Consider the following 27,915-nt stretch of genomic DNA (forward strand, 5'->3'; position numbering starts at 1 on the left):
AGTGGAATGCAATCAGCGTAAGTGTACAAGTAAATTCAGGGTGAAGCCTGTTCCCCGGAAGTCCAGTGGAGTTCTGCCATTGGCTTCAATAGGGCTGGGTTTTAAGGTGCATTCAGTTTTAAACTGCCAGAATGTTATTAGTAACCCAGGACCCAAGCCACCGTCTCCTTGCTCCAGTTTGACACCAGCCCCCAGGACTTTCACCAGGAATAATCCCTCACTAGACAATATTCCACATAAATACCTGGCTAAGCAAACCGGTGTGCCAGGCTAGGTAGTGAGTCCCTCGGCCTCTCTCCCACCATATTGGAGATGGCATGAACCAATGGTTGGAAATTGAAGCTAGACCAATTCAGACTGGAAATAAGGAATAAATTTCTGACAGTGAAGGTAATTAACCACTGGAACAATCTACCAAGGGTCACGGGAGATTCTCTATCACTGGCAATTTTTAAATCAAGTCTGGCTATTTTTCTAAGAGCTCTGCTCTAGGAATTATTTGGGGGAAGGTCTTTGGCCTGTGTGCTACAGGAGCTCAGACTAGATGATCACAGTGGTTCTTCTGGTCTTGGAATTGACCATCCCAGCCCTGGCTCCGTCACAGACTTTCCTAGTAGCCCTTCTCAGAAGCCCCCATCAGCACTAGCGCTTTTACTCCTGCCACACAGCAAACAGCAGGAAAGTGCTTCTAAAGCTACAGTCGACTACAACAGGCCTTTCAGGAAGGTACCCAATGGCCAGGCTCTCCAGTGTCTCCAGAGCTGTCGATCCCTTTCACCTGCAGTGCCACATGATAGTGGGAGATGAATGTTGAGAGAAGAAGGTGTAACAGCACAGAAGTTCGCAACCAATGTTTGAAGGGAGCGGTCTACAAATCTTCTGAAACCTCATGTGTGCGCCCAGTGTCACCTGGGGAGCCCTCCTCAGCCTCTAAGCTTCGTGACGCTCATTACTGACATGTCAAACAGCAGGCCAAGCACTCCAACAATCACACATGCTCATGTGCCCACAGCAGATGTGCTGGACAATAATAAGAGAGACATATCTGTGACAGGTTGGGTCACAGAAACTCCCTCAAGACTGTCACTAGATGTGCTGGGATATCACTGAGAACCCCCCTGCCAGAGAAGGCTTCCCTCCACTCCCCTCTTGCTGAGCTAGACACACCAGTTGGCTAGAGCACAGACCACGAGGTTGGGCCATGCCCCCTGCAGTTCACAGAAACTAAGATTCACTCAGCCCAGGAGCTTCTGAGTTAACAGAGACTTTCCCAGCACCCAGTATTCAGTCTTTCCAGGAGCCTAAACCCTAAAGGAATAAGAGACAGAACAAAGTAAGTTACCAAGCAAAATAAAAGAAAAACATGCAAGTCTAAGCCTAATACAGTAAGAAACTGATTACAGATGAAACCTCAGCCTCAGAGATGTTCCAATTAGCTTCTTTCACAGACTAGACTCCTTCCTAGTCTGGGCCCAATCCTTTTCAGACCAACGTTGTGGTTTATGGCCTGGGTCCAGCAATCACTCACACCCCCGTAGTTACAGTTCTTTGTTCCAGTTTCTTTCAGGCATCTCTTCGGGGTGGAGAGGCCATCTCTTGAGCCAGCTGAAGACAAAATGGAGAGGCTTCCGGGCCTTTTATACTCTCTCTCATGGGCAGAAACCCCTTTGGTGGTTCTGTGCAAAATCACGTTCCCAGGAAAGCTCAGATGTGGATTGATTCATAGATTCTAGGACTGGAAGGGACCTCAAGAGGTCATCGAGTCCAGTCCCCTGCCCTCATGGCAGGACCAAATACTGTCTAGACCATCCCTGATAGACATTTATCTAACCTACTCTTAAATATCTCCAGAAATGGAGATTCCACAACCTCCCTAGGCAATTTATTCCAGTGTTTAACCACCCTGACAGTTAGGAACTTTTTCCTAATGTCCAATGCTGCAGTTTAAGCCCACTGCTTCTTGTTCTATCCTTAGAGGCTAAGGTGAACAAGTTTTCTCCCTCCTCCTTATGACACCCTTTTAGATACCTGAAAACTATCATCATGTCCCCTCTCAGTCTTCTCTTTTTCAAACTAAACAAACCCAATTCTTTCAGCCTTCCTTCATAGGTCACGTTCTCAAGACCTTTAATCATTCTTGTTGCTCTTCTCTGGACCCTCTCCAATTTCTTCACATCTTTCTTGAAATGTGGTGCCCAGAAGTGAATACAATACTCCAGTTGAGGTCTAACCAGCGCAGAGTAGAGCGGAAGAACGATTTCTCGTGTCTTGCTCACAACACACCTGTTAATACATCCCAGAATCATGTTTGCTTTTTTTGCAACAGCATCACAATGTTGACTCATATTTAGCTTGTGGTCCACTAGAACCCCTAGATTCCTTTCTGCCGTACTCCTTCCTAGACAGTCTCTTCCCATTCTGTATGTGTGAAACTGATTTTTCCTTCCTAAGTGGAGCACTTTGCATTTGTCTTTATTAAACTTCATCCTGTTTACCTCAGACCATTTCTCCAATTTGTCCAGATCATTTTGAATTATGACCCTGTTCTCCAAAGTAGTTGCAATCCCTCCCAGTTTGGTATCATCCGCAAACTTAATAAGCGTACTTTCTATGCCAATATCTAAGTCATTAATGAAGATATTGAACAGAGCCAGTCACAAAACAGACCCCTGCGGAACCCCACTCGTTATGCCTTTCCAGCAGGATTGGGAACCATTAATAACAACTCTCTGAGTACGGTTATCCAGCCAGTTATGCACCCACCTTATAGTAGCCTCATCTAAATTGTATTTACCTAGTTATCGATAAGAATATCATGCAAGACTGTATCAAATGCCTTACTAAAGTCTAGGTATACCACATCCACCGCTTCTCCCTTATCCACAAGACGTGTTATCCTATCAAAGAAAGCTATCACATTGGTTTGACATGATTTGTTCTTTACAAATCCATGCTGGCTGTTCCCTATCACCTTACCACCTTCCACATGTTTGCAGATGATTTCCTTAATTACTTACTCCATTATCTTCCCTGGCACAGAAGTTAAACTAAATGGTCTGTAGTTTCCTGGGTTGTTTTTATTTCCCTTTTTATAGATGGCCACTGTATTTGCCCTTTTCCAGTCTTCTGGAATCTCTCCCGTCTCCCATGATTTTCCAAAGATAATAGCTAGAGGCTCGGATACCTCCTCTATTAGCTCCTTCAGTATTCTAGGATGCATTTCATCAGGCCCTGGTGACTTGCAGGCATCTAACTTTTCTAAGTGATTTTTAACTTGTTCTTTTTTTATTTTATCTGCTAAACCTTCCCATTAGCATTCACTATGTTAGGCATTCCTTCAGACTTCTCGGTGAAGACCGAAACAAAGAGGTCATTAAGCATCTCTGCCATTTCTGAGTTTCCCATTACTGTTTCTCCCTCTTCACTGAGCAGTGGGCCTACCCTGTGTCTTTGGTCTTCTAATGTATTGATAAAAAGTCGTCTTGTTTCCCTTTATTCCTGTAGCTAGTTTGAGCTTATTTTGTGCCTTTGCCTTTCTAATCTTGCCCCTGCATTCCTGTGTTGTTTGCCTGTATTCATCCTTTGTAATCTGTCCTAGTTTCCATTTTTTATATGACTCCTTTTTATTTTTTAGATCATGCAAGATCTTGTGGTTAAGCCAAGGTGGTCTTTGCCACATTTTCTATCTTTCCTAACCAGCAGAATAGCATGCTTTTGAGCCCTTAATAGTGTCCCTTTGAAAAACTGCCAACTCTCCTCAGTTGTTTTTCCTCTCAGTCTTGATTCCCATGGGACCTTATCTATCAGCTCTCTGAGCTTACCAAAATTGGTGTCTCCGAAAGTCCATTGTCAGTTAAGTATCAGAGGGGTAGCTGTGTTAATCTGGATCTGTAAAAAGCAACAGAGGGTCCTGTGGCACCTTTAAGACTAACAGATGTATTGGAGCATAAGTTTTCGTTGGTCAATGCCCACTTCGTCGGATGCATCGACCTGCTGCAGGAAGTACAGGGCTTGAAGCCCAGTGACCAAGGCATGCCCCAGCACTGGGGAGCAGACAAGCCTCACCAACCAAGTGTGAAGGTGTCCAAACACACTAACTACTAACTATCAAGCTAATGACAGGTTTCAGAGTAACAGCCGTGTTAGTCTGTATCCGCAAAAAGAAGAACAGGAGTACTTGTGGCACCTTAAATTTGTTAGTCTCTAAGGTGCCACAAGTACTCCTGTTCTTTTTATCAAGCTAATGATACTGGGGGGGGGGAGGGGGCTACGGGTCTCCATGCGCTGCCTTTCCAAGCACTGGCTCTGCACTGCACTCCTGCCCCCACCCCCTACCTACTAGCACTGGACCTGCTGGCCGCTTCCAGGGTGCGTGCAATGCAGCGTCAGGACAGGCAGAGAGCCTGTCTTAGCCCCGCTGCGCTGCTGACCAGGAGCCACCCGAGGTAAGCCTGCACCCCAACCCTGAGCCCCAACCCCCTGCCCCAGCCCTGAGCCCCCCCCAACTTGGAGCCCCCTCTTGTACCCCAAAGCCCTCATCCCCGGCCTCACCCCAGAGCCTGCACCCCCAGCCCAGAGCCTATACCCCCTCCCACACTCCAACCTCCTGCCTCAACCTGCAGCCCCCTCCTACCTTCCAAATCCCTCGGTCCCACTCCCCAGCCTGGAGCTCCCTCCTGCACTCCAAACCCCTCATCCCCAGCCCCAACCCAGAGCCTGCATCCCCAGCCAGAGCCCTCACCCCCTCCGGCACCCCAACTCCCTACCCTAGCCCAGGGAAAGTGAGTGAGGGTGGGGAAGAGCGAGCCATGGAGGCAGGGGGAAGATAGTGAGCGGGGGCAGGGCCTCGGGGAAGGGGCAGGGGCAGGGCTAGAGTGTTCGGTTTTGTGCAATTAGAAAGTTGACAGCCCTATTTTTGTCTCCTGTTTGTTACACGCACACAGCAAGCAATGGGAGAGTGAGCTCTGCAAGTGGGCGGAGTTCACTGAGAGCGGCTGGCAGGCAGAGCAAGGAGCCGAAACCAGCAGCAATGACCATGCCTAGGGCTAGGCTCCATGCAGAAGTGGCACTGGTATAACTTAAACCAGGTTTTAAAGCAATTCATTAAAATGGTGCAGACTGCTGTGCGGACATGCAAATACATTACAGTCTGCTTACTGGGTTTAGCTTCATGTATTTCGTATCTTACACCAGTGTGACTGGGAATGAATCTGTAACAGTCACCCTGTAATTAGCCAGGGTTAAACCCATTTGAAAGAATCCATATGGGGGTTCACACCAGTTTAACACAAGCTGTGTAAAAACACACCTGTAGATAAACTAGGGTGTGAATCGGTGAGGATCCGCTGTGGAGGGGATTTCTGAAATGGGTGTAATCAGATTCTGGCAGCAAGTCCTTTCCAAGATAGTGCAGCAACCAAGAAAACAATCCCTCTTAGTTGTGATGCCAACTGAAACTCAGCGTCCCAGAAAGAGAGAGAATGAAACCACACCAGAAATGCCTCCAGTTCTGCCAATTTAAGAGCTACACACCTGCTCCCCCTCCTGCAATAAGCACTGAGATAAGAGAGTCAATTGCTCTAGGCCAGGCACAATCTGGACCAGTACCCCAGTCCAGTGCAGTCCCAGACACGTCAAACACACTACTGCCTTCCAGAGTGGGCTGCCAGGGCTTGTCGCACACTGCCCAGGCACACGTCTCCCTGGGTGGGTGCGTGGAGCAGTCTTTCCCTACCGGTTCGCTTCTGCTTGGGAATGGAAACCATTCCCTACAGGCTGCTCTCACACGCTTCTGGCAAAAACCAATCAACCAAGGGCTGTACTGCACATGTTACAACACAGCCTGTTTAGCATGCAACCACTTACCATCTCCTTTGAGGTGTGACCGGCTGGAAGGACAAGGAGGAAGTGTTTATGGATCTTATTGGCTTTTACCTTCTGTCCATCTCTGGAAGGTAATAATATAATGGGCTAAATAAAAAAACACAATCTAAAAGCAAGGAGCTCAGTGAGCCATCCTGACAGCGCACTGCTTGTGTGTCTGTGGTGTGTATCAGCCTGCATGTGTGTGTGTGTGTGTCTGTGTGCAAGCCAAGAGTGAAAGGGGAACCTGACATGCTGGCTGGGAGGGCGTGGCCTAGCGCCTTCCCTCCCTGCTAGTCAGGTAACCAGGCTGTGCTGTCAACGCTGGCCTCTTTCCCTCTGGCCTCAGGGATCGGCTGCCTGCTTCTTCTGTGACTAACCAGCCTCACAGCAGTTGATCACGTATAGTGTCAGGGGTTGCTACTCCCACAGACTGCTGCTAAAGATTTACACTGGTGGTTCCCTAGAGCAGAATAAGCCTGTTTCCTTTGCAGTGCAGCATGGCACAGGAGTAATGCAACAGAAGCTTCAAGAGGATATTTCCCTCCCACACTCCTTTCATTTGCATGCGGGCATGGAAAAGCTTCCCCCCCACCTCTCTGTTGGAGGGGGAACACACGGCGGATTATGGTGAAAGGAGTCATCATACAGAAGCCTGTGAAGTGTTGCTGCTGCACCCTGCTGTCCTGCCTCCAGGGCCGGCTTGAGGCACCAGCAAAACAAGCAGGTGCTTGGGGCAGCACATTTCTAGGGGCAGCATTCTGGCGCCGGCCATCATAGGCGCCGACTCTGGGGCATGGGGGAAAAGTGCCCCCGCCGCCCCAGCTCACTGCCCCAGCTTGCCTCCGCTCCGCCTGCTCCCCTGAATGTGCCGCCGCCGCTCCGCTTCTCCCCCCCCCAGGCTTGCCGGGCAGGAAATAGCTGTTTCGCACAACAAGGCTGGGAAGGAGGGAGGGAGAAGCCGAGAGGCGGGCACTTGGGGGAGGCGGCGGTGGTGGAGCAGAGGTGAGCTGGAGCGGGGAGCGGTTCCTCTACCCCCCGTTACTTCCTGAGCCCCCCCCCACCCTAGCTCATCTCCGCTCCGCCTGCTCCCCTGAATGCACCGCTGCTTTGCTTCTCTCCCCTCCCTCGCCTGGGGGGGGGGAAGAAGCGGAGCGACGGCGCGCCCGGGGGAGCAGGCAGAGCAGAAGTGAGCTAGGGCGGGAGGTTGCAGGGGGCCCACAGGAAGCAATGGGGGGGGGAGGAGAAATGCGGCACACCCAGGGGAGGAGGTGGGGCTGGGGATTTGGGGAAGGGGTTCACGAAAAAAGGGGGGGCGGCCAAAAATTTTTTTTGCTTGGGGCGGCAAAAATCCTAAAGCCAGCCCTGCCTATCTCAAGGGCTTCAGGCACCTTTGCGGCCCACCATCTTAGCACCTGGTTATTCAACATCTGGTTATTCAACCAGGACTTGGTCAAAACATCAGCTAGGGAATAGGAGTGCCTATATTTCAATGGAAGCTAGGTAAATGCCTGTTACTGAGGAAGGCTTTCCTTGTTTGTCCTTATTAAATAAGGGTTAGCACACAGATTGTACTTCTAATCCATAAAGCACTTTACTAATATCAACATCATTCAGGGCAACATCCCTGTGATTGACTCAGTTGTCCCGCAGAATACAGCGACTTCATCAGAAAGAAATGGTGTGGGGGGTGTTATTTTTTACGGCTTCAAAGCAACTCTTTGCACAGTGCAAGTTTGGAACATTTTACGTGACAGGCTCCCCAAGGCAGAGTCCTTAGTAGGTTGAAAAGCAGAGAAGAGAAGCTGTAACATGGCTTTCCAGTCAGCCAGTGAAACGGGGCTCGCAAGGGAGGGGGCTCCGAAACAATACACTGGAACCAGTCAGGAGAACTAGGATACAAAAAACTTGGGGAGGTAAAAAAATACAGCATAGCAAAACCCAGTGTTGCCAACTCTTGAGATATTTGGTATTTCCCATAAAGCCCCAGCTCATGGAGTCAAGTGATATAATGAGACTCTAGGCTTCCATTAAAGAAAAGTCCATTTCTAGCCATTGTGTTTGTGGTGAAAACTTGAAAAGATGATGTAAGTGCAACCTAATGGCTTAGAAATCAAAAGATAAAAAAAGAACCCCAAATCCAATCTTGCTTAAAAAAAGCTTACAGTTTTTAGGCCAATCTCGTGATTTTGGTGGCCTGACTCATGACTTTTGAATGCTTTAGTCCAAATCCAAAGTTTCAGCTACATCCCACATATAATAAAGTAGCCTGCCAGGAGATCCAGGAGCAAAACAACAGCAGGGCAGTCTGCAGAGCAAGGGAATGGATCACCTTAGTCATATACTCGTAAAATACTTTTATCCTTCAAAGCTATTGATGGGAACCCCGTTGCCCTCAGGTAAAGCACATTCCTCCTGCCCTGGTGGGGGAGAAGAGGCAGGCCCCCAAAATCAATAGTTAGCTACAGCTGGAAAGGTGCTTTTTGCGGTGAGGGCACCTCTCTGTTACAAGCTGGGCTGAGACCACCCACAAACTCACTCATTTCACAACTCCTCCACCAGAGGGCACGACTTAACATGAAGTTAAACTGATGCCCTGGGAGTCCAAAGCTTTATAAATTAGTCCCCTGGGGGTCCCAACCAGAGGTGAAAGTAAGCCGGTCCGGTCCGGCGTACCGTCAAGAGCTAGTATGCTGTGCCGGACCACACCGGCTTCCGCGGCAGGGCTCAGCCCTTTAACTCCCCACCGCAGCTCCGGTGGCCGGGCTGGGGCCGGGATTTAAAGGGCTCGGAGCTCCCGCAGCTGCGGGGAGCCCAGAGCCCTTTAAATCCTGCCTGCAGCTCCGGCGACCGGAGCTGCGGTGGGGAGTTAAAGGTCCTGGAGCTCCGTGGCGGCCAGAGCCCCAGGCCCTTTAATTTGCCCCTGAGCCCCGGGGGCTCCCAGCCATCTCTGCAGCTGGGCGCCCTGGGTTGATTTAAAGGCCCTGGGGCTCCCAGTCACAACCGGTGCCCCGGGCCTTTAAATCTTGAGAGGCCCTGCCTCTTCGGGTCGAGGCCACGCCCCCCAGGACTCCGGCAGTACCGGTAAGTCCTGTAAGTTACTTTCACCCCTGGCCCTCCCCAAGGAAATTTACTTAGCTGAGATATGAAGGCTCCAGTCCCACTCAAACCTGCATAGTTGAGATTTACTTTCCAAGGGTAACTGGCTCCCGGGTAGAGTGAGCCAGACAATGACGCTGACAGTGCTCTAGAATGAGCACAGAGCAGCAAGTTCTGCTAGAAGGCACTTATTGCATGCAAACAGAACTCTCACTGGGCATTAGCAGCTCGAGGGCAAGAGTGATTTTCCCTTGTCCCTAGGGCTCTCAGGAGAAAGCAAGTCAGAATGGCTGGTAGGACCCTATCCCCACCCTTGCAGATTTTCCATCAAGGTTTTTTACAGTGAAAACTAGCTGACAGCCTGTATGTGGCCCAGGGCTCAGAGATCCATCCAGCATGTGGGAGCTGCCTGTTCAAGGGCTCGGGGAGGATTCGTGGCAGGGAAGCCAGCAATGTACTGGCTCAGGCAGTAATAATGAGATCTTTCTTCCCCTCCATGTTCAGTAAGTTAAAAGGCTGCATTAGTTGCCCCGGGAGTGGAATTGGGGCAGCGTGCTGGGTAGGCGCGCTACAGAAACAGGAGTGCCAAAATGCCAGGAGGAAACGCTTTCTCATTGTATTTCCAGCTAGACCAAGAAGGGGCTGGCTTCAAGCTCTCCTGCGAATTCCAACCCCACTCTGCAGACTCAGCAGATGAAGCTAGAACTGAGGTAGCACCCACCGTTGGAGAAGCTTGTCAGGACCCAAACTGCACCTCTGCAAATTTACCTGTTAGAAGAACGTTACGAACCCAGTGGGAGAATAGGAGGCAAAGGGTCCAATTCCTCCCTAGGAGAACTTCATTGGCTGCCATGGAACTATACCAGGGAGGCCCTCACCCTACAAGGGCATTCAGCTAGATGGGTGTGTAATCGGACCATGATTTGAAGAGGGATCACACTTCTCCAGGATCACTATTACACATGTTGCCTAGAGCAGCAGTCTCCTGCTATTTACCCATCCGGAAGGACTACATCATCTAACAAATTGACAAACCCTTGGAATCTGCTCCCCCTCCATGCAGATCATGTCATATTGCATAGGATGATACTCTGCGAGCGGAAACCTATTGTGATGAGAACAGCTGCAATAGCCGGAGGGTACATGGGTCAACAGCCTTGGTGCAAACAGTTGCTGGCCTCGTTAGGAAGGTATGTGAGTTTCCCTTTCACGTCTCCTCCTGTAAACTGGCTAGTGCAGCATAGACTCAGAGACTTTCCGGCCAGAAGGGACCACCATGATCATCTAGTCTGACTTTGCACATTGCAGCAATATCCAACTTACTAGGCTAAGGCCCTGACCAAGCAAACACTGCTGCAAACAGGTAACTCACTGCCTGCAGGTGAGTAGTTCCAGTGACTCACATGTGTTAGCAGTAGTGGGACAAAGCACTTCCTCTTCAGCACTACAGGGCGTTCCTTGGAATAGCATCTGTCAGAATAGCCTAACGGATTAACTGGAAAGAAAAAGGTGGGAGGGTTTGTCAGTTTCATCTGAGTAATTTTAATGTACACTTCCTGCTCTCTGCTGTGCCTTCAGGAGCCCCTGATGGTATGGCTGATGTGATTCTGTTATTTTCTTTGTTGGGCCTGTCTTGTAGGAGGTGACTTCTGGGTACTCGTCTGGCTCTGTCAATCTGTTTTTGATTGACAGAACACCACTAGCTGTCACCTTCAGCCCCCAACTAAAACCTCTCCAGCGCATCATCAGAGATCTACAACCTATCCTGAAAGATGATCCTTTACTCTCACAGATCTTGGGAGACAGACCTGTCCTCGCTTACAGACAACTCCCCAACCTAAAGCAAATTCTCACCAGCAACCACACATCACTGAACAAAACCACTGACCCAGGAACCTATCCTTGTAACAAAGCCCGATGCCAACTCTGTCCACATATCTATTCAAGTGACATCATCATAGGACCTAATCACATCAGCCATACCATCAGGGGCTCGTTCACCTGCACATCTACCAATGTGATATATGCCATCATGTGCCAGCAACGCCCCTCTGCCATGTACATTGGCCAAACCGGACAGTCTCTACGCAAAAGAATTAATGGACACAAATCTGACATCAGGAATCATAATACTCAAAAACCAGTGGGAGAACACTTTAACCTGTCTGGCCATTCAATGACAGACCTGCAGGTGGCTATCTTACAACAGAAAAACTTCAAAAACAGACTCCAATGAGACACTGCTGAGCTGGAATTGATATGCAAACTAGATACAATCAACTCAGGATTGAATAAGGACTGGGAATGGCTGAGCCATTACAAACATTGAATCTATCTCCCCTTGTAAGTATTCTCGCACTTCTTATCAAACTGTCTGTACTGGGCTATCTTGATTATCACTTCAAAAGTTTTTTTTCTCTTACTTAATTGGCCTCTCAGAGTTGGTAAGACAACTCCCACCTGTTTATGCTCTCTGTATGTGTGTATATATATTTCCTCAATATTTATTCCACTCTATATGCATCCGAAGAAGTGGGCTGTAGCCCACGAAAGCTTATGCTCTAATAAATTTGTTAGTCTCTAAGGTGCCACAAGTACTCCTGTTCTTTTTGTTAATACTGCTAATCACAGATATGTGCAGCATATTGTTCCAATGCAAAACAAATGTCAAAACTTCAAAAATTGTCACGCAATGGAATTCTTGTTTTCCAGTCGCCTCCTAGGCTTCCTGTAAGGGCTGAACAAGGGCTGCTGAGAGGTGGGGAGAACTTCAGGGCTTGTCTATGTGGAGACTTAGTGTGTGGCAAGCAGGGCTGTGACTCTACGGGGCCCCATCCTGCTGTGCACTAAGGCTTTGTCTACCCTGGACTTCCGTCAGTAAAACTTTTGTCGTTCAGGGACGTGAAAAACACGCACACACACACCTGGAATGACAAAAGTTTTGCCAACGAAAAGCACCAGTGTGAACGGCACTTTGTTGGCAGGAGAGCTCTCCTGCCAACAAAGCTACCACCGCTCATTGGGGGTGGAAGTTTTTTGTCGGCGGGAGAGCTCTCTCCTGGCTGGACCAGGCTGTCATGCATTAAAAGTTCCCTTGTGCACTTTGACTTCTTGCTGTTTCGCAGCCTGTCAAAGTGCACTCAGGAACTTCTAGTGTGAGGTAGCAGGGTTCACACAGCCATGTAGCGCTCAACCGGCTGGGGGGCTCTAGATGCGCATCCTGCCTTGCCACTCGTTAAGTCTCCACCTAGACAAGCCCTGCATATCCAGGATTTGCTGTTGACTAAAAGATTATGGAATAATCAGACCTTTTGAAGCTACAGGCCTCTGCAGCCAGACAGAAATAAAGGTTCCAGAGTATGAGAGAGTACAAAACAATAGCAAAAGAAAGAAGCCTGTATCTTCATTAGCCTGTATCTCACACACTGCCTTTAAGCCTTGCTTCTCTGCTCAGGAACACTGTCAGATAGCTGTTCAAATGCAAGAAAGGGGGGTTTTTAATTGACAAACACCTCACAGACATTTCCAATTGTGCATCCATCTGTCCCAGGACAGTCAGATCCTCTGTCCCCGCCTCCCCACATGCCCAGAGAGTCTCCTCAGCCCACATTATAACCGGGTGCTGTGGCTGACTGAAAGGAAAGGGCAGCATGGCAACCCATCAGTGGCTGACATAGTGAAAGGCACTGCCTGTGAGCCTGTTCTCAGTGGTGTGATGTGTCCTTTTGCTGGCAGCGGGTCTTGCACAGGAAATGGGCAGCTCTTGGCCAGGGGAACGAGCGCTTTGTGTAACTCCCCACGTCAGGTTGGGGCTCTGAAGTGAGCATCTGCCTCTTTGCTTTTCTGTGACAACACGCACAAGAGCCTTACTGATCTGAACCTGCAGCAGCATGTGTGCTCGCACAAGTGCTACAAACCAAGAGAAATCTGCATGATCCCTATGTCAAGGACTATTAGACCTCAATCATTTCAAGCCTTTCCTACATGCTTCATTCAAAGCCAGGTTCTGCCCAAGGGGAAAGGTCACCATGTGCAGAACAACCCATCTTAAATAAAATCCAGTGTCTGACCTCAGGGCAGCATTTGCTTTCTATTACAGGAGTATGGCAGAGTGGGGTGCTCCCCGCTAATGGAATCAGCTGAGCAGAAAACCAGGAACTGCAGAAGCAGCACTTGACCCAGCCTTTTCCCCAGAGTCTGAATAAATCAGATGTAGTTTTTATGCATTAAATGCCAAGAGCAAACCATTTAGCCCAGCTGTTCACAATGCACTGTATTCCCTCTGTGCCAAGCAGGCTTCTGCTTGAATCTTTCCCCTGTCCTAAAAACCTACCAGAGGAGGCTGCAGCACCAGTACAACTAACACACCTACCAGAATTAGCAGAAGGGGAAGATTTCATTAATTCTCTAATGCCCAGAAGGGACCATTACAGCTTTAGGCTTCGCTAACAGGCTTACTCGCCTTTTCAGGCTTATCAACTCTTCTGAACGGGGGTTGTCATCTTTCTGGGCCTCAGCTCCCCAACTCTGAACTGGGGCCAATGATCCAATGTTGTGTCTGTGTAGCGTGTGAGCTCTTTGGGACGAGGACTGTCTCTTTCTGTAAGTGTGCAAGGCTCAGGTGCTCCTGCGAAACAACCCTCCAGAATAACGCACAGTTCTCCTTGCCAAACAAATGCTTTTGCATGGGTTTTCTTTTTAAAAAAAAAAGAAAAATCACATGACTCTTGAGCCCCAGCCAGCCACACCCCACCGACATGCTGGCTTGGGCACAGGCTGCAGAGAAAGGGATAAGGGAGTGGATTGCTGTGCCAAACACGATCGGAGATGCAGGAAAACAGAAAGGACTTTTTTATTTTTAAATTAAAATATCATTAAAAGTCCCTGGTGGATGGTTTTCTGCCTGCGAGCTAGCCACACATGCCAGAAGTCTCATGACATATGTGAATCTGTGAGGAGTCACCCTCCTGGCCTGAAACACTCATCTCATATTGTTATCTCTCCACTATTTCTCTTCTGTTCCCTACAGTCAGTTTCCTTCTGGAGCAAGAAGAAACATGTCCGGGGAGTCTGATAGCTGTCTGTTGGCACAGAGGGTTGATTCTTTGTGCATGTCCCAACTCTTGATTTCAGTGTCTCCATTGTAAAGAAGCTGTGGATGGACACTCCCTCCTGTCAAGGAGAACTGCATGTGGCTAGCTCACTGCAGCATTAAACAGTGTGGCTGCTGAAATGTCCAGAAGGATCGATACAAAGCAGTGTGGGGCACTTTCTCACCTTCTCCAGGGCTCTGCTCCCTGTCCTACTGAACTAGGACCAAAGGATGGCTTTAGCTCTTCATGGTCGCGTGTAGCACTGACAACAGGTCACTGGGGCAAACCCCTTCTCTATACTGGTAGGGAAAGCGTGTTAGCACTTTGCTAGCAAAAATCACGTTCAAGCAAACTTCACCTGAAAGGCACTACTATAAGCATATGGCTTCCACTAGCATCACTTCCCGGGCCCATGCAGACATGGCCAGAAAGATCCAGGCATGAGAAAAGTCTCTGCAAGCTCTAGGTCATGCGTAACAGTTGCCCAACAAAAGGACCGTGAGGCAAAGAGTGGGCAAGCTCTGTACTTCACGACACCAACACAGCCCACTAATAAGATGGGTGTGAGGGCACAACTTGGCCAGGATATTAAGAAATGTGAGCACAGGCTTCCTGATTGGAATGACTTTGATTTAAAGTCTTACTCAGCTGAAGCAGGAAATTTCTGCAATAAAAATAACTTCTAAAAATCTTTTTAAATTTCTTCTGAAATGTCTTTTCTCCCACAAGGGCAAAGCTTAAGGGCCAGGATTACAGTTTTCCCAAGATACCTGGCAATGTGTGGTACACAGTGGGGTAAGTATGGACCCTGGGATTAAGAGGGATTTTCAAGGCAGTTTAGAGGAGATAGACATGCATCTTTCATAGAAATGCATGGAAGAGCTGTATCTTACTCCCCACACTCGTTTGTAAATCTCAAACCTAGACTATTTTATGAACTTTTCATCACAGATTCTGGTCCATATAACATAGAACCGAGGCTCAGATGTATGCAGAGCACATCATTCACTCAATCAGGACAATGATATAAACATGGCAGTAGTACAGTAAGCAGAGAGAGAGGGTTATCTTGTTATGCTGGCCGGCAGCTCCCTTGCAATGCCTTCTAGTTAAAAGTAATCAATGCTGGTTTTTTATTTGTCGATCCCATCTGCCCTTGATTGGCATCAGTTCTCATGAAAATGAATAGCACTCAACTAGCAAAGCCAATTTACCTTGGGCAAATACTTTCCAATACATAAACCAAATAGACAATCAAGAAAGGTTATCAATAGAACATAAGAACGGTCGTACTGGGTCAGACCAAAGGTCCATCTAGCCCAGTATCCTGTCTACCGACAGTGGCCAATGCCAGGTGCCCCAGAGGGAGTGAACCCAACAGGTAATTATCAAGTGATCTCTCTCCTGCCATCCATCTCCACCCTCTGACAAACAGAGGCTAGGGACACCATTCCTTACCCATCCTAGCTAATAGCCATTAATGGACTTAACGTCCATGAATTTATCCAGTTATCTTTTGAACTCTGTTATAGTCCTAGCCTTCACAACATCCTCAGGTAAGGAGTTCCACAGGAGTGTGAAGAAGAACTTCCTTTTATTTGTTTTAAGCCTGCAGCCCATTAATTTCATTTGGTGGCCCCTAGTATTATGGGAATAAGTAAATAACTTTTCCTTATCTACTTTCTCCACATCACTCATGATTTTATATACCTCTATCATATCCCCCCTTAGTCTCCTCTTTTCCAAGCTGAAGAGTCCTAGCCTCTTTAATCTCTCCTCATATGGGACCCATTCCAAACCCCTAACCATTTTGGTTGCCCTTCTCTGAACCTTTTCTAATGCCAGTATATCTTTTTTGAGATGAGGAGACCACAACTGTACGCAGTATTCGAGATGTGGGCGTACCATCGATTTATATAAGGGCAATAATATATTCTTCGTCTTATTCTCTATCCCCTTTTTAATGATTCCTAATGTCCCGTTTGCTTTTTTGACCGCCTCTGCACACTGCGTGGACATCTTCAGAGAACTATCCACGATGACTCCAAGAACTTTTTCCTGATTTGTTGTAGCTAAATTAGCCCCCATCATATTGTATGTATAGTTGGGGTTATTTTTTCCAATGTGCATTACTTTACATTTATCCACATTACATTTCATTTGCCATTTTGTTGCCCAATCACTTAGTTTTGTGAGGTCTTTTTGAAGTTCTTCACAGTCTGCTTTGGTCCTAACTATCTTGAGCAGTTTAGTATCATCTGCAAACTTTGCCACCTCACTTTTTATCCCTTTCTCCAGATCATTTATGAATAAGTTGAATAGGATTTGTCCTAGGACAGACCCTTGGAGAACACCACTAGTTACCCCTCTCCATTCTGAGAATTTACCATTTATTCCTACCCTTTGTTCCCTGTCTTTTAACCAGTTCTCAATCCATGAAAGGATCTTCCCTCTTATCCCATGACAATTTAATTTACGTAAAAGCCTTTGGTGATGGACCTTGTCAAAGGCTTTCTGGAAATCTAAGTACACTATGTCCACTGGATCCCCCTTGTCCACATGTTTGTTGACCCCTTCAAAGAACTCTAATAGATTAGTAAGACACGATTTCCCTTTACAGAAACCATGTTGACTTTTGCCCAACAATTTATGTTCTTCTAGGTGTCTGACAATTTTATTCTTTGCTATTGTTTCAACTAATTTGCCCAGTACCGACGTTAGACTTACCAGTCTGTAATTGCCAGGATCATCCCTAGAGCCCTTTTTAAATATTGGCGTTACATTAGCTATCTTCCAGTCATTGATACAGAAGCCGATTTAAAGGACAGGTTAATAGTTAACCCTAGTTAATAGTTCCGCAACTTCACATTTGAGTTCTTTCAGAACTCTTGGGTGAATGCCATCTGATCCCGGTAGGGTGACCAGATGTCCCGATTTTATAGGGACAGTCCCGATTTTGGGGTCTTTTTCTTATATAGGCTCCTATTACCCCCCACTCCCTGTCCCGATTTTTCACACTTGCTGTCTGGTCACTCTAGATCCCGGTGACTTGTTAATGTTAAGTTTATCAATTAATTCCAAAACCTCCTCTAATGAGGCTTCAATCTGTGACAGTTCCTCAGATTTGTCACCTACAAAAGCCCGCTCAGGTTTGGGAATCTCCCTAACATCCTCAGCCATGAAGACTGAAGCAAAGAATTAGTTTAATTTCTCCGTACTGACTTTATCGTCTTTAAGCGCTCCTTTTCTATCTCTATCATCGAGGGGCCCCACTGGTTGTTTAGCAGGCTTCCTGCTTTTGATGTATTTAAAAAACATTTTGTTATTACCTTTTGAGTTTTTGGCTAGTCATTCTTCAAACTCCTCTTTGGCTTTTCTTTTACTGTGTTTCTTAATTTGGGGTATACATTTAAGTTGGGCCTCTATTATGGTGTCTTTAAAAATCATCCATGCAGCTTGCAGGTATTTCACTCTAGTCACTGTACCTTTTAATTTCTGTTTAACTAACCCCCTCATTTTTGCTTAGTTCCCCTTTTTGAAATTAAATGCCAGTGTTGGGCTGTTGAGATGTTCTTCCCACCACAGGGATGTTAAATGTTATTATATTATGGTCGCTATTTCCAAGCGGTCCTGTTATAGTTACCTCTTGGACCAGCTCCTGCGCTCCACTCAGGACTAAATCAAGAGTTGCCTCTCCCCTTGTGGGTTCCTGTTCCAGCTGCTCCATGAAGCAGTCATTTAAAGTATCAAGAAATTTTGTCTCTGCATTTCGTCCTGAGGGGACATGTTCCCAGTCAATATGGGGATAATTGAAATCCCCCACTATTATTGAGTTCTTAATTTTGATAGCCTCTCTAATCTCCCTTAACATTTCATCATCACTATCACTGTCCTGGTCAGGGGGTCGATAATAGATCCCTAATGTTATATTCTTATTAGAGCATGAAATTACTATCAATAGAGATTCTATGGAACATGTGGATTCACTTAAGATTTTTATTTCATTTGATTCTACACTTTCTTTCACATATAGTGCCACTCTCCCTTCCCCCCGCACGACATATTTTGTACCCCAGGATGATTGTGTCCCATTGATTGCTCTCAGTCCACCAGGTTTCTGTGATGCCTATTATATCAATATCCTCCTTTAACACGAGGCACTCTAGTTCACCCATCTTATTATTTAGACTTCTAGCATTTGTGTACAAGCACTTTAAAAACTTGTCACTGTTTATTTGTCTGCCCTTTTCTGATGAGTCCAATTCTTTATGTGAATGTTTCTCATCTGATCTGGCCCTTACATTATCCTCTTCCATCCTCTGCTCCTGACTATAACCTGGAGATTCTCTATCATTAGACTCTCCTCTAAGAGAGGTCTCTGTCCGATCCACATGGTCCTCTGCAGCAGTCGGCTTTCCCCTATCTCCTAGTTTAAAAATGGCTCTGCAACCTTTTTAATGTTTAGTGCCAGCAGTCTGGTTCCACTTTGGTTTAGGTGGAGCCCATCTCTCCTGTATAGGCTCCCCCCATCCCAAAAGTTTCCCCAGTTCCTAATGAATCTAAACCCCTCCTCTCTACACCATCGACTCATCCACACATTGAGACTCTGAAGCTCTGCCTGCCTACCTGGCCCTGCGCATGGAATTGGGAGCATTTCTGAGAATGCCACCATAGAGGTCCTGGATTTCAGTCTCTTCCCTAGCAGCCTAAATTTGGCCTCCAGAACGTCTCTCCTACCCTTCCTTATGTCATTGGTACCTACATGTACCACGACCACCGGCTCCTCCCTAGCACTACACATAAGTCTCTCCAGATGCCTCAGGAGATCTGCAACCTTCGCACCAGGTAGGCAAGTCACCATACGGTTCTCCCGGTCATCACAAACCCAGCTATCTATAAAAGGTAACAGAGGGTCCTGTGGCACCTTTAAGACTAACAGAAGTATAGGGAGCATAAGCTTTCGTGGGTAAGAACCTTGCATCTGAAGAAGTGAGGTTCTTACCCATGAAAACTTATGCTCCCTATACTTCTGTTAGTCTTAAAAATGCCACAGGACCCTCTGTTACCTTTTACAGATTCAGACTAACACAGCTACCCCTCTGATTCCAGCTATCTATGGTTCTAATGATCGAATCTCCCATTACTAACACCTGCCTTTTCCTAATGACTGGAGTTCCCTCCCCCAGAGAGGTAACCTCAGTGCGAGAGGATACCCCAACATCATCTGGAAGGAGGGTCCCAACTATGGGAAGGTTTTCCTCTGCTCCCATTGATTGCTCTACTTCCCTGAGCCCTTCATCCTCCTTAACAGCGCAGGGGCTGTCTGACCGGAGGTGGGACAATTCTACAGCGTTCCGGAAAGCCTCATCAACATACCTCTCTGCCTCCCTTAGCTCCTCCAGTTCCACCACCCTGGCCTCCAAAGCCCGTACGCGGTCTCTGAGGACCAGGAGCTCCTTGCACTGAGTGCACACATACGCCACCCGCCCACAGGGCAGGTAATCATACATGCTGCACTGAGTGCAATAAACTGGATAGCCCCCACTCTGCTGCTGGGCTTCTGCCTGTATTGTCTCCTGCAGCTGCCTAGTTAATGAAAGGGTTTTTGTTTAAATCAAGAAGTTTTGAATGTAGTTTAGTTTACAGGTTTTAAAAGGACAGCAAGCGAACCTTGCCTCCTTCCCACTCCCCTTCCAAACTCCCTTGTGAAAATCCCTGTTAGCAGCCCCTGGTCGCAAAGCTCCCTGGTCGCTTGCACATTGCTTTATAAAGCCCTGGCCTTCTTGATAGCCCCGCCCACTGACTAAGGCTCAGCCAATTAACAGAGGCTTCTAGCTTTCAAACCTTACTTTGAAGCTCACAGCTTCCAACTGCCAGCCACAGCACACGGTCCTTCAAACAACCAAACAGACAGACAGACAAACAAGCTCAGCACACAGCAAGTAACCTCCAAACACAAATACACACTACAGACAGCCACTTACCCCAACGGTGCTGTATTTGCTCCTCCTTCACCTGGAGAACTCCCTGGCGAAACTTCCTGTTAGCCCATATATATGGAATATATACTCTCTTTCCTGTCCAGTCCTTTCCTTTGGGCTTTTGGAAGATAGCACAGAAAGGGCTCATGCAGGCCATGGAACAAATTCAGTTCTGCCCCTGAAGCCCCACGAAGTCAATGGTGTGGCATGTGCTTAACTGAGCAGAATTTGACGCAGTGTGTTCCCTCTTCAAATATTATCCCACTAATCCCTCTTCAGATATTACCATTAGAGCGTTTTAGAGTCAGAATTATGGTGCAGAAACGTCTTCAGCCTTGTCATTCCCTACACCCTGTGCACGCTCCCAACGCCCCTCCAGCTATCCCCATTATAAGAGGAATCATATGAGAGAGATAATTTACCTTCTCCAGCTAAATTCTGCACTTGGGCCCTGATTCAGGAAAGCACCTAAGCACGTCATTGAAGTCAATTAGGCTTAAGCATGTGCTTAAAGTTAAGCAGGTGCTTCAGTGCCTTGCTGAATTAACACTTGTGGCAGCCACTTCCCTACTTTCCATCATATCCTCCCCCACTATGCATTCCTGCACGTGTAAGACACTGGCTAGCAGGCTGGAGTGCCCCAGCCCATCCCCAACTGGCTCACAGAGGAGAAAAGCCCTTCTAGTACTAGCAGCTAATGGAGATCTCAAGCTGTAAAGGCCTGATCTGAAGCGACTCCCCTGAATTCACAGAGTGAAACTGGCACAAGAGCAGTTACCTTCCATGAGATAGCCCCCGGCTCCTCTCACTCACTGCTGTCTGTGTCCCTGTCACATGCACACAGATCCCTTGTCTCCCACTGGCAAAAACTTGCTGGCCGCAGAGGCTGCTGCTGCCTACCAGCCGCTATGGCCACTCCTCAGTTAGAAAGCCCCCAGCACTAGTTTGATCCAGCTCTTCCTCAGCAGAGTTTATCTTTCACCAGCAGCACTGTCTTGCTCTCAGGTGGGTGAACACAGTCAACTGTTCTGGCTCCCAGTGTAAAATGAGGATGTCATCAGGCAGACAGCAGAGATAGGGATCATCAAGGCAAATTCTCCTCCTCTCTCCTGCTTAATGGCCTCCGATTTGCAATGAACTCCTTCCAGAAAGGCGTACACCATTAAATGAAAGCAAAACTCTTGTTCTTGAGCTCATCTGGGCAAGCTGCCCAGTTCTGATTAATTTTATTAGAAGCAGCGGAGGGTGGGCCTTTGGGCAGAGCCTGAAGTATTCCACAAAATATTAGGGAGGTTGAATTATTATTTTATTAAAGCCACATCTTTAGGCAATAGCAGGGTATGCTCTGCAGTGCCTTCTACAGGGGTCTGGTTAGAAGGACCTACTGTCATTCCAGGCATGCTGCTAGACCCACCCAACTGCAGAGCAGGAAAGAGGGTCCCTGCCATACAGAGCTTCTCTTGGAACTACTCGTCTGGAGTCCTTCTGTCCTTACAATGCCCACTTCCTTTTCAACACTGCAGCTGCGCTTGAGACTATAGGGCCAGCGCTGCTTGTAGAGTGACAGTGGAGAGGAGATGACCAGATCTTAGAGAGAAATACTGCCCAGGACATTTTAATAGCCTGCTAAAAATACAAATGGAATCCTACCCAAAGTAGGTCAGGTGCCATGAGTGTGACCAGGCTGGCAGAAAAGGGGAACAGTCAGCTATTCTGAGCCCAGACAGGTGGAGGGCTGTGTATTCCATGGCTGAGCATAGGGCCTAAATGGCTTTGCAAACATCTACATGGAGACTTAACATCTCTGCAATAAACATGTTCTACGAAAATGGTTCTAATAATAATACTACCCAAGTCCTGTGTGTATTCAGCACATGATGACATCATGGGCCTGATCCAGATCTCATCGCCTTCAATGGGAGCTGGGGCAGACCCTGTGCGCAAGAGCTTACATGTAATAAAAGTGATGTGACATACGTGTGTGCATGGTACTGGCCAAACGCTGGGCCAGAGGCACCACTGCCTGACTCCAATCCTATGCCAGAGTAAACACTTCAATAGTTTGACCACTGCATTGTTCTGGTTTTACATCAGTCTACCAAGACCAATGTAGTCAGAGATACAGTAGAACCTCAGAGTTATGAACATCAGAGTTATGAACTGATCCATCAACCACACACCTCTCATTTGGAACCGGAAGTAAGCAATCAGGCAACAGCAGAGACCAAAAAATCAAATACAGTACAGTACTGTGTTAAACAAACTACTAAAAAAATAATGGGAAAGTTTAAAAAAAGATTTGACAAGGTAAGGGAACTGTGTTTCCTTTAAATTAAGATGGTTAAAAGCACCATTTTTCTTCTGCATAGTAAAGTTTCAAAGCTGCATTAAGCCAATGTTCATTGTAAACTTTTGAAAGAACCACCATAACGTTTTGTTCAGCGTTACGAACATTTCAGAGTTACAAACAACCTTCATTCTTGAGGTTTTTGTAACTCTGAGGTTCTACTATACTGGGCCAAATTCTCCTCTCATTGGCATCAGTGTAATCCCATTGATTTAACTGGGGTTGCATCTGTCCAAAGAAGAGTAGAATTTGGCCCACTTCCTGGCAAATGTCCCCATTGTTCCTGCTGGCAGCTCTGCAGAATCGGGGTGCCACTGCACTAAGAGACAATAAAACAAACAAAGCAGCTGCTGACAAGCTGAGTTCCGATTGGGTTCCCAGTCAAACAGTCTGACTCCAATCCAGGTCGCGAGCTGGATAGGTTGTAGTGCCTGATCCAGTGCCCAATGAAATCAATGGAAAGACTCACACCAGCTCCAGTGGGTTTGGGATCAGGATCTGCGCGAATAAAGTTAGCAAAGCCTCCCTTAGAGCTGGTCCAGTCTATACACCACAAATTAGATGCAGGGACAGGCCGGGTTGAACTAGAGTTTACTCTGGCTTGGAAAGGGCTCTGTATTTGCCTGTGTAGATCACTCACATCGCTCTGAAAAGAGACCCTTGTCATCAGCCCTGCTATTCCGCACTAGCTGGCTGGTATGCTCGTGGAGTGTACGGCAGTTGCCCGGGATTAATTGCATACACTATAGTGGCCTGGCTTGTTGTTCATCATTATGTATCTGAGGTGCACATTTTCCACTATCTCTCACTAGTGAATAGATTGAATCCTAAAGATAAACAATGTTAACAAGGGTTTAAGAAAATATATTTTCCCATAGCCATCACATCAGGCACTGAGCCAAGCCCAGTTACCTTTATCCTGAGCAGTTTCAAAAGACTAGAATCACATATTACTTACACCAACACAGTGGGCCAAGTCCTGGAGTGGAACTAAATTTGAATAACCCCACTGAAGTCAGATGGTCACCAATGTAACTGAGAACAGAATCTGGCCCCAGGCCAATAATCTCAATATTTCATGTCTGCTTTCTTGTTCTTTTTTAGTTCATTGTCAGATTTTCATATTTAATTTAAGGTGGATATTTTATCCTATATAATTCAGATTAGTCTGGCAACCAGTCTGGTCAATCTTTCTTTAAGGCCCATACAAGGTTTTTGTGTGGATTCTGTAGCTCAATACCATACATTTTAAGAATCTGTCTTAAGATACTTGATCCCTGTTGAGCATTTTGAAATATCGACAACTCATCCCAGCTTTGCCTTCTCCCCACCCACGATCAGTAAGAGTTTGCATGAGTTGGGCATTCAAACTAAAGGCAGAAGAAGGCTAATCTATGAAATGCATGTATTTAATATTTGCAATATGAATCAATAACAATGGGGGTATGAGGAGGGGACTGGAGTGGGGGCATAGCACAGACCTCAGTTTTCTTTTGATACAGTGAGCTCTTTTTAATATGAAAAATATTCAAATTATAAATATTTATATTATTCAATACAATTATAGTTGTTATAATTTTAACCATATACTTCATTTATAATGAGTCTAAAATGATTACTAGCGATCTCTCTCATCCAAATGGCAGTTGAGTGTCCAGATAGGAGTGGTTTCAGTGGGTTGTAGCCCACGAAAGCTTATGCTCTAATAAATTTTTTAGTCTCTAAGGTGCCACAAGTACTCCTGTCCAGATAGGAGCGATCACAGGTCACCACTTGTCATGACTATTTTCCTCTGCAAATACTAAAGCTGACTTTGCCAGGTCATTGCAACCCAACACAATACACCTCCTTGGCATGCACAGAATATGGTACATGGCAGTTTGGCATGGTTACATACATATCTCATAGATTTACAAGGTGCATGACTCTCACAAGAGCGCTTGATTAACTTCAGAATATTTGGAGAAGCAACATGGTTACACAGTTTTTGGAAACAGCCTTCCATCATCTGTCATCGCATATCCATCCATACTTCAGAGGATCAAGTGGTCATATGTCCAGATCCAAAGCACTTCTTCCACACACATTTTTGGAGATGTGCTTATTTTTACAGTTTCTGTATATCCTTAAGTGGTAAGGAGCAGAGGTTTGGTGCTGATGTGGTACCTTTGCCAATTTTCTCTGCCCCGATTTCTGCCATGCTTCTGTCATGGTGGCACAATGTGACTGTCCATAGCATGCAGGCATGAATTTGGCTGCCTGTTCAATGACATCAGGCACTACTAAATTGCTGTCACCCAGCAGACAGAGGGAATATCCAGCTCCTAGAATGTTCAACACCCCGTCTTTGCTGGGGTCAAGATAAACAGTTACTGTAGCACAGCCTGAGAGTGCATGGTCAGCTGACAATCCTGGTACAATGCTCTGATGTTTCTCTGCAGTAGCATAGATGTCTATTACAGTCCTCTTTTGGACTGGGGGTTCCATAATCACTGAAGATGTTCCACTCTGTTCAAGGTAATGGCGCAAGAGTAAGACAAATATGTCACTGCCATCTGATAATGCTGATATTCTCACCAGTTCCTCCTTTGCAGCCATCACCATTTGTTGTACAAGGATGTTGTCAGCTTCCTCATGCAAGGTGGCCATATCTTCGCTGTTGATCACCACACCTCCCTCATTTATTTCAAGTACAGTGTTGTCTCTGCCTGTGGTGACTACCTTGTGCTTTAGTGTCTGCTGTTGGTGCAACTTCTTGCCTTGAATGAGTTCTGTCCCAATGATGTCAATCGTTTCTTATTTTCAGTAACCATCAAGACAACTTTCTGCGAAAGTAGCTGTGTACTTGTACTCCACTGATGGACTTTGCTTGCTTCTATAGCTCTGTTATATCTTGGACACTCTTTGTGCTGAAGTCTTTTTACCTGTCAAAGACAAAGTTTACATCACCTGCTGCTAGCTTGAGTTCAGTGTAGACTCTAAAACTGTTCACAAAGTCCTTGATGATACCACCAGTATACTCCCCCAAGAACTGCGGAACTGTCAATGACTGTGCAGGTGACTTATTGTGAGGTATGTCTAGTTGATACCTCCATCTGGAGCTGCTTCTTTAGATTAGACTTAGCTCTGGGAATCCTCATGTCACCAGAGTCAGTGAACACTGACATTGGTATAGGAGCCAACTTACATGACAAAATATTCTTGATGTCAACCTCTCACCTCTTGCTTGTAGGCCTATCACTCTTGACTAGATAAAACCAATAGATGCCATTGAACCATGTGGACCAGCTAGGTTAAAATTCTTGCATTTGACTAATTCCATTGAGAGTGTGTTGTCTATGGAGACGGTTCTTGGGCTACCCTGGACTGTAAGTCACTTAGGTTCCCTCATTCTGAGGCAGTGAGTAACAAACACCAACAGCAGGGGTTCTCAAACTGGGGGTCGTGACCCTTCAGGGAGTCGCGAGGTTATTTCTTGGGAGTCGCAAGCTGTCAGCCTCCACCCCAAACACCACTTCACCTCCAGCATTTATAATAGGGTTAAATATATAAAAAAAGTGCTTTTAATCTATAAGGGGGGGGGGTCACACTCAGAGGCTTGCTGTGTGAAAGGGGTCACCAATACAAAAATTTGAGAACCACAACAGCCTGTTAGCCATTCGTGCTCTCTCCTCTGGGCTACGCCAGCCCTATCTTTGCCTCACAGGTTAACAAGAGGTGTCCTCCAGCCACCAAGCACCCCTTCTGTGATATGCAACCTCTGACACTGGCTACTCACAGAAATTCCAGATCCTCTACCCCCAAGGACCAGTGTGCCCCAGTTTACCAGTTTTACCTTAAAACACCACTCCTTTATAACACATGGTGCTTGTAATCAAATAAGAGATGGTTTATTTAAGAGAGGACAGAATTTCATTTAGAAACAAGTGAAAGTGGTGGAAATAAATGGTTACAATACAAAGCAAAATCATAAAAGGTGACCTAGGGCCTAAAGTGAGTAAGAGTTATCTTCCCTAACTAATAAAGTTGGCTTTCCCCCCAAAGTTCAGTCAGTTGCAGAGCTGGCTGGCTTCATTAGGAGCCAGGATACAACATTTTCGTGAAAAACACCCCCCTCTCCACATGACGTTTCTGCAGTGAATGGACCCAGAGCGAACCCACTCTGTGTTATACCGAAACGCTCTTTTGTCTCTATTCCTAGACAGGGTGATTCCCTGACTGTTGCAATGTTCCTTTTTAACCTCCAAGTGGTTTCATTTGTTTGCAGTTGTCTCGGGTGGTTTTCCGCTGATAGTCTTGGGATGGAGCAAGACCGGACAACTGAGTCTTGCATTACATTACCAGCTCACCATTGAGGGGTGACACCTCCCTCCTGCTTGAATGGGCCATTACCAAGACATATTATGTTATGAGCTTTCTGTAGATATTTTACATGATATCCCTTGTAACGAGTTCCTCCCGGGGTGCCACCTGGAGCTGGGGTACCACTGAGCCCTCTGACCCACCAGCCTGGGCTCCTTCTCACACTGTGCTGCTGTGACAAGCTGCAAAGCCCTCCAAGCTTACACTTTCACCAGCATTCACACAGGTAGGGACACACCCAGCTGCAGTTACATGCAGGCTCTCTAACACCAGCCTCCCAGCCTAGCACCCCACAGCAGTACCATCCTGCCCTGGTCAAATTGGGCCAGTATATGGGTTTAATACCCGTTCCGTCTCTCCCTCAATGTGAGGAGAACCATGCACACTGGTGGTAACCAAGCTGAGATTTTCCCCAGACACCTTAGTCAAACCCACACTGGTTTGGATTAAAACATAAAATAAGTTTATTAACCACAAAAGGATAGATTTTAAGTGATTATAAGTGAGAGCAAACAGATCAAAGCAGATTACCTGGTAAATAAACAAAAATGCAAACTGAGCTTAACATACGAGATAGGTGGGATATGAATTAGAAAATTCTCACCGAGTGATAAACGGGCTGGCAGATTCTTAAGGCACAAGCTGCCTTTGCTTTGCAGCTTGGGTTTCCCAGGTTTTCATACACGGGCTATAAATCCCTTTATCACTTCCCCCAGTTCAGTCTTTGTTCCTTAGGTGTTTCCAGGTGTGCTGTTGTAGGGAGAGCATGTCCCCCCCATTGTCCCCCTTTTATATCTTCTTCCCAATTTCTGGAAAGCTCTTTTGCTGAGACCTGGGTCAAACAGTTCTCATTGTGTAGTGCTATCTCTGAGAGGTTTCTATTGTACACAGTTCCTGGGGTAATCCTGGTGCTTGTGTGCATAGCCTCAATAAGCCATTGACATTTCTTGGCCTTTTTATTGTTGTACCTGAAAAGCTGCTTGTGGGTGTTTTTAACCTCACAACGTGTTTCAGTAACACATATGTAGCCAAACTTCATAACTTCACATACAATGGTAGCACATACAAGCCAACGACATATTAATGTCTAGAAGACCAAGAATTTTAGAATGATACCCCACAAGGCATACTTTGTGAGAAAGATATCTTAATTACATGACAGTGGTGAATA

At 46.6% G+C, this 27,915-nt stretch overlaps 1 protein-coding gene across 2 annotated transcripts in view; it reads right to left on the reverse strand.

Moving 5' to 3' along the window:
- Positions 1 to 27,915, reverse strand: part of CORO2A (coronin 2A) — a 98,164-nt gene that overhangs the window by 43,488 nt on the left and 26,761 nt on the right. The window contains exon 1 of one of the 2 annotated variants that reach the window (XM_034774692.1): positions 5,866 to 6,149. The exons of the other annotated variant lie outside the window; for it this stretch is intronic. Coding sequence (XP_034630583.1) covers positions 5,866 to 5,868 — 3 coding nt within the window. The 5' untranslated portion in view covers positions 5,869 to 6,149. Of the gene's footprint in view, positions 1 to 5,865; positions 6,150 to 27,915 lie in introns of those variants that run through there. 2 annotated transcript variants of the gene reach the window in all.

The sequence above is a fragment of the Trachemys scripta genome, chromosome 6 (genome assembly GCF_013100865.1).
Source record: "Trachemys scripta elegans isolate TJP31775 chromosome 6, CAS_Tse_1.0, whole genome shotgun sequence".
NCBI classification, from domain to species: Eukaryota; Metazoa; Chordata; order Testudines; family Emydidae; genus Trachemys; species Trachemys scripta.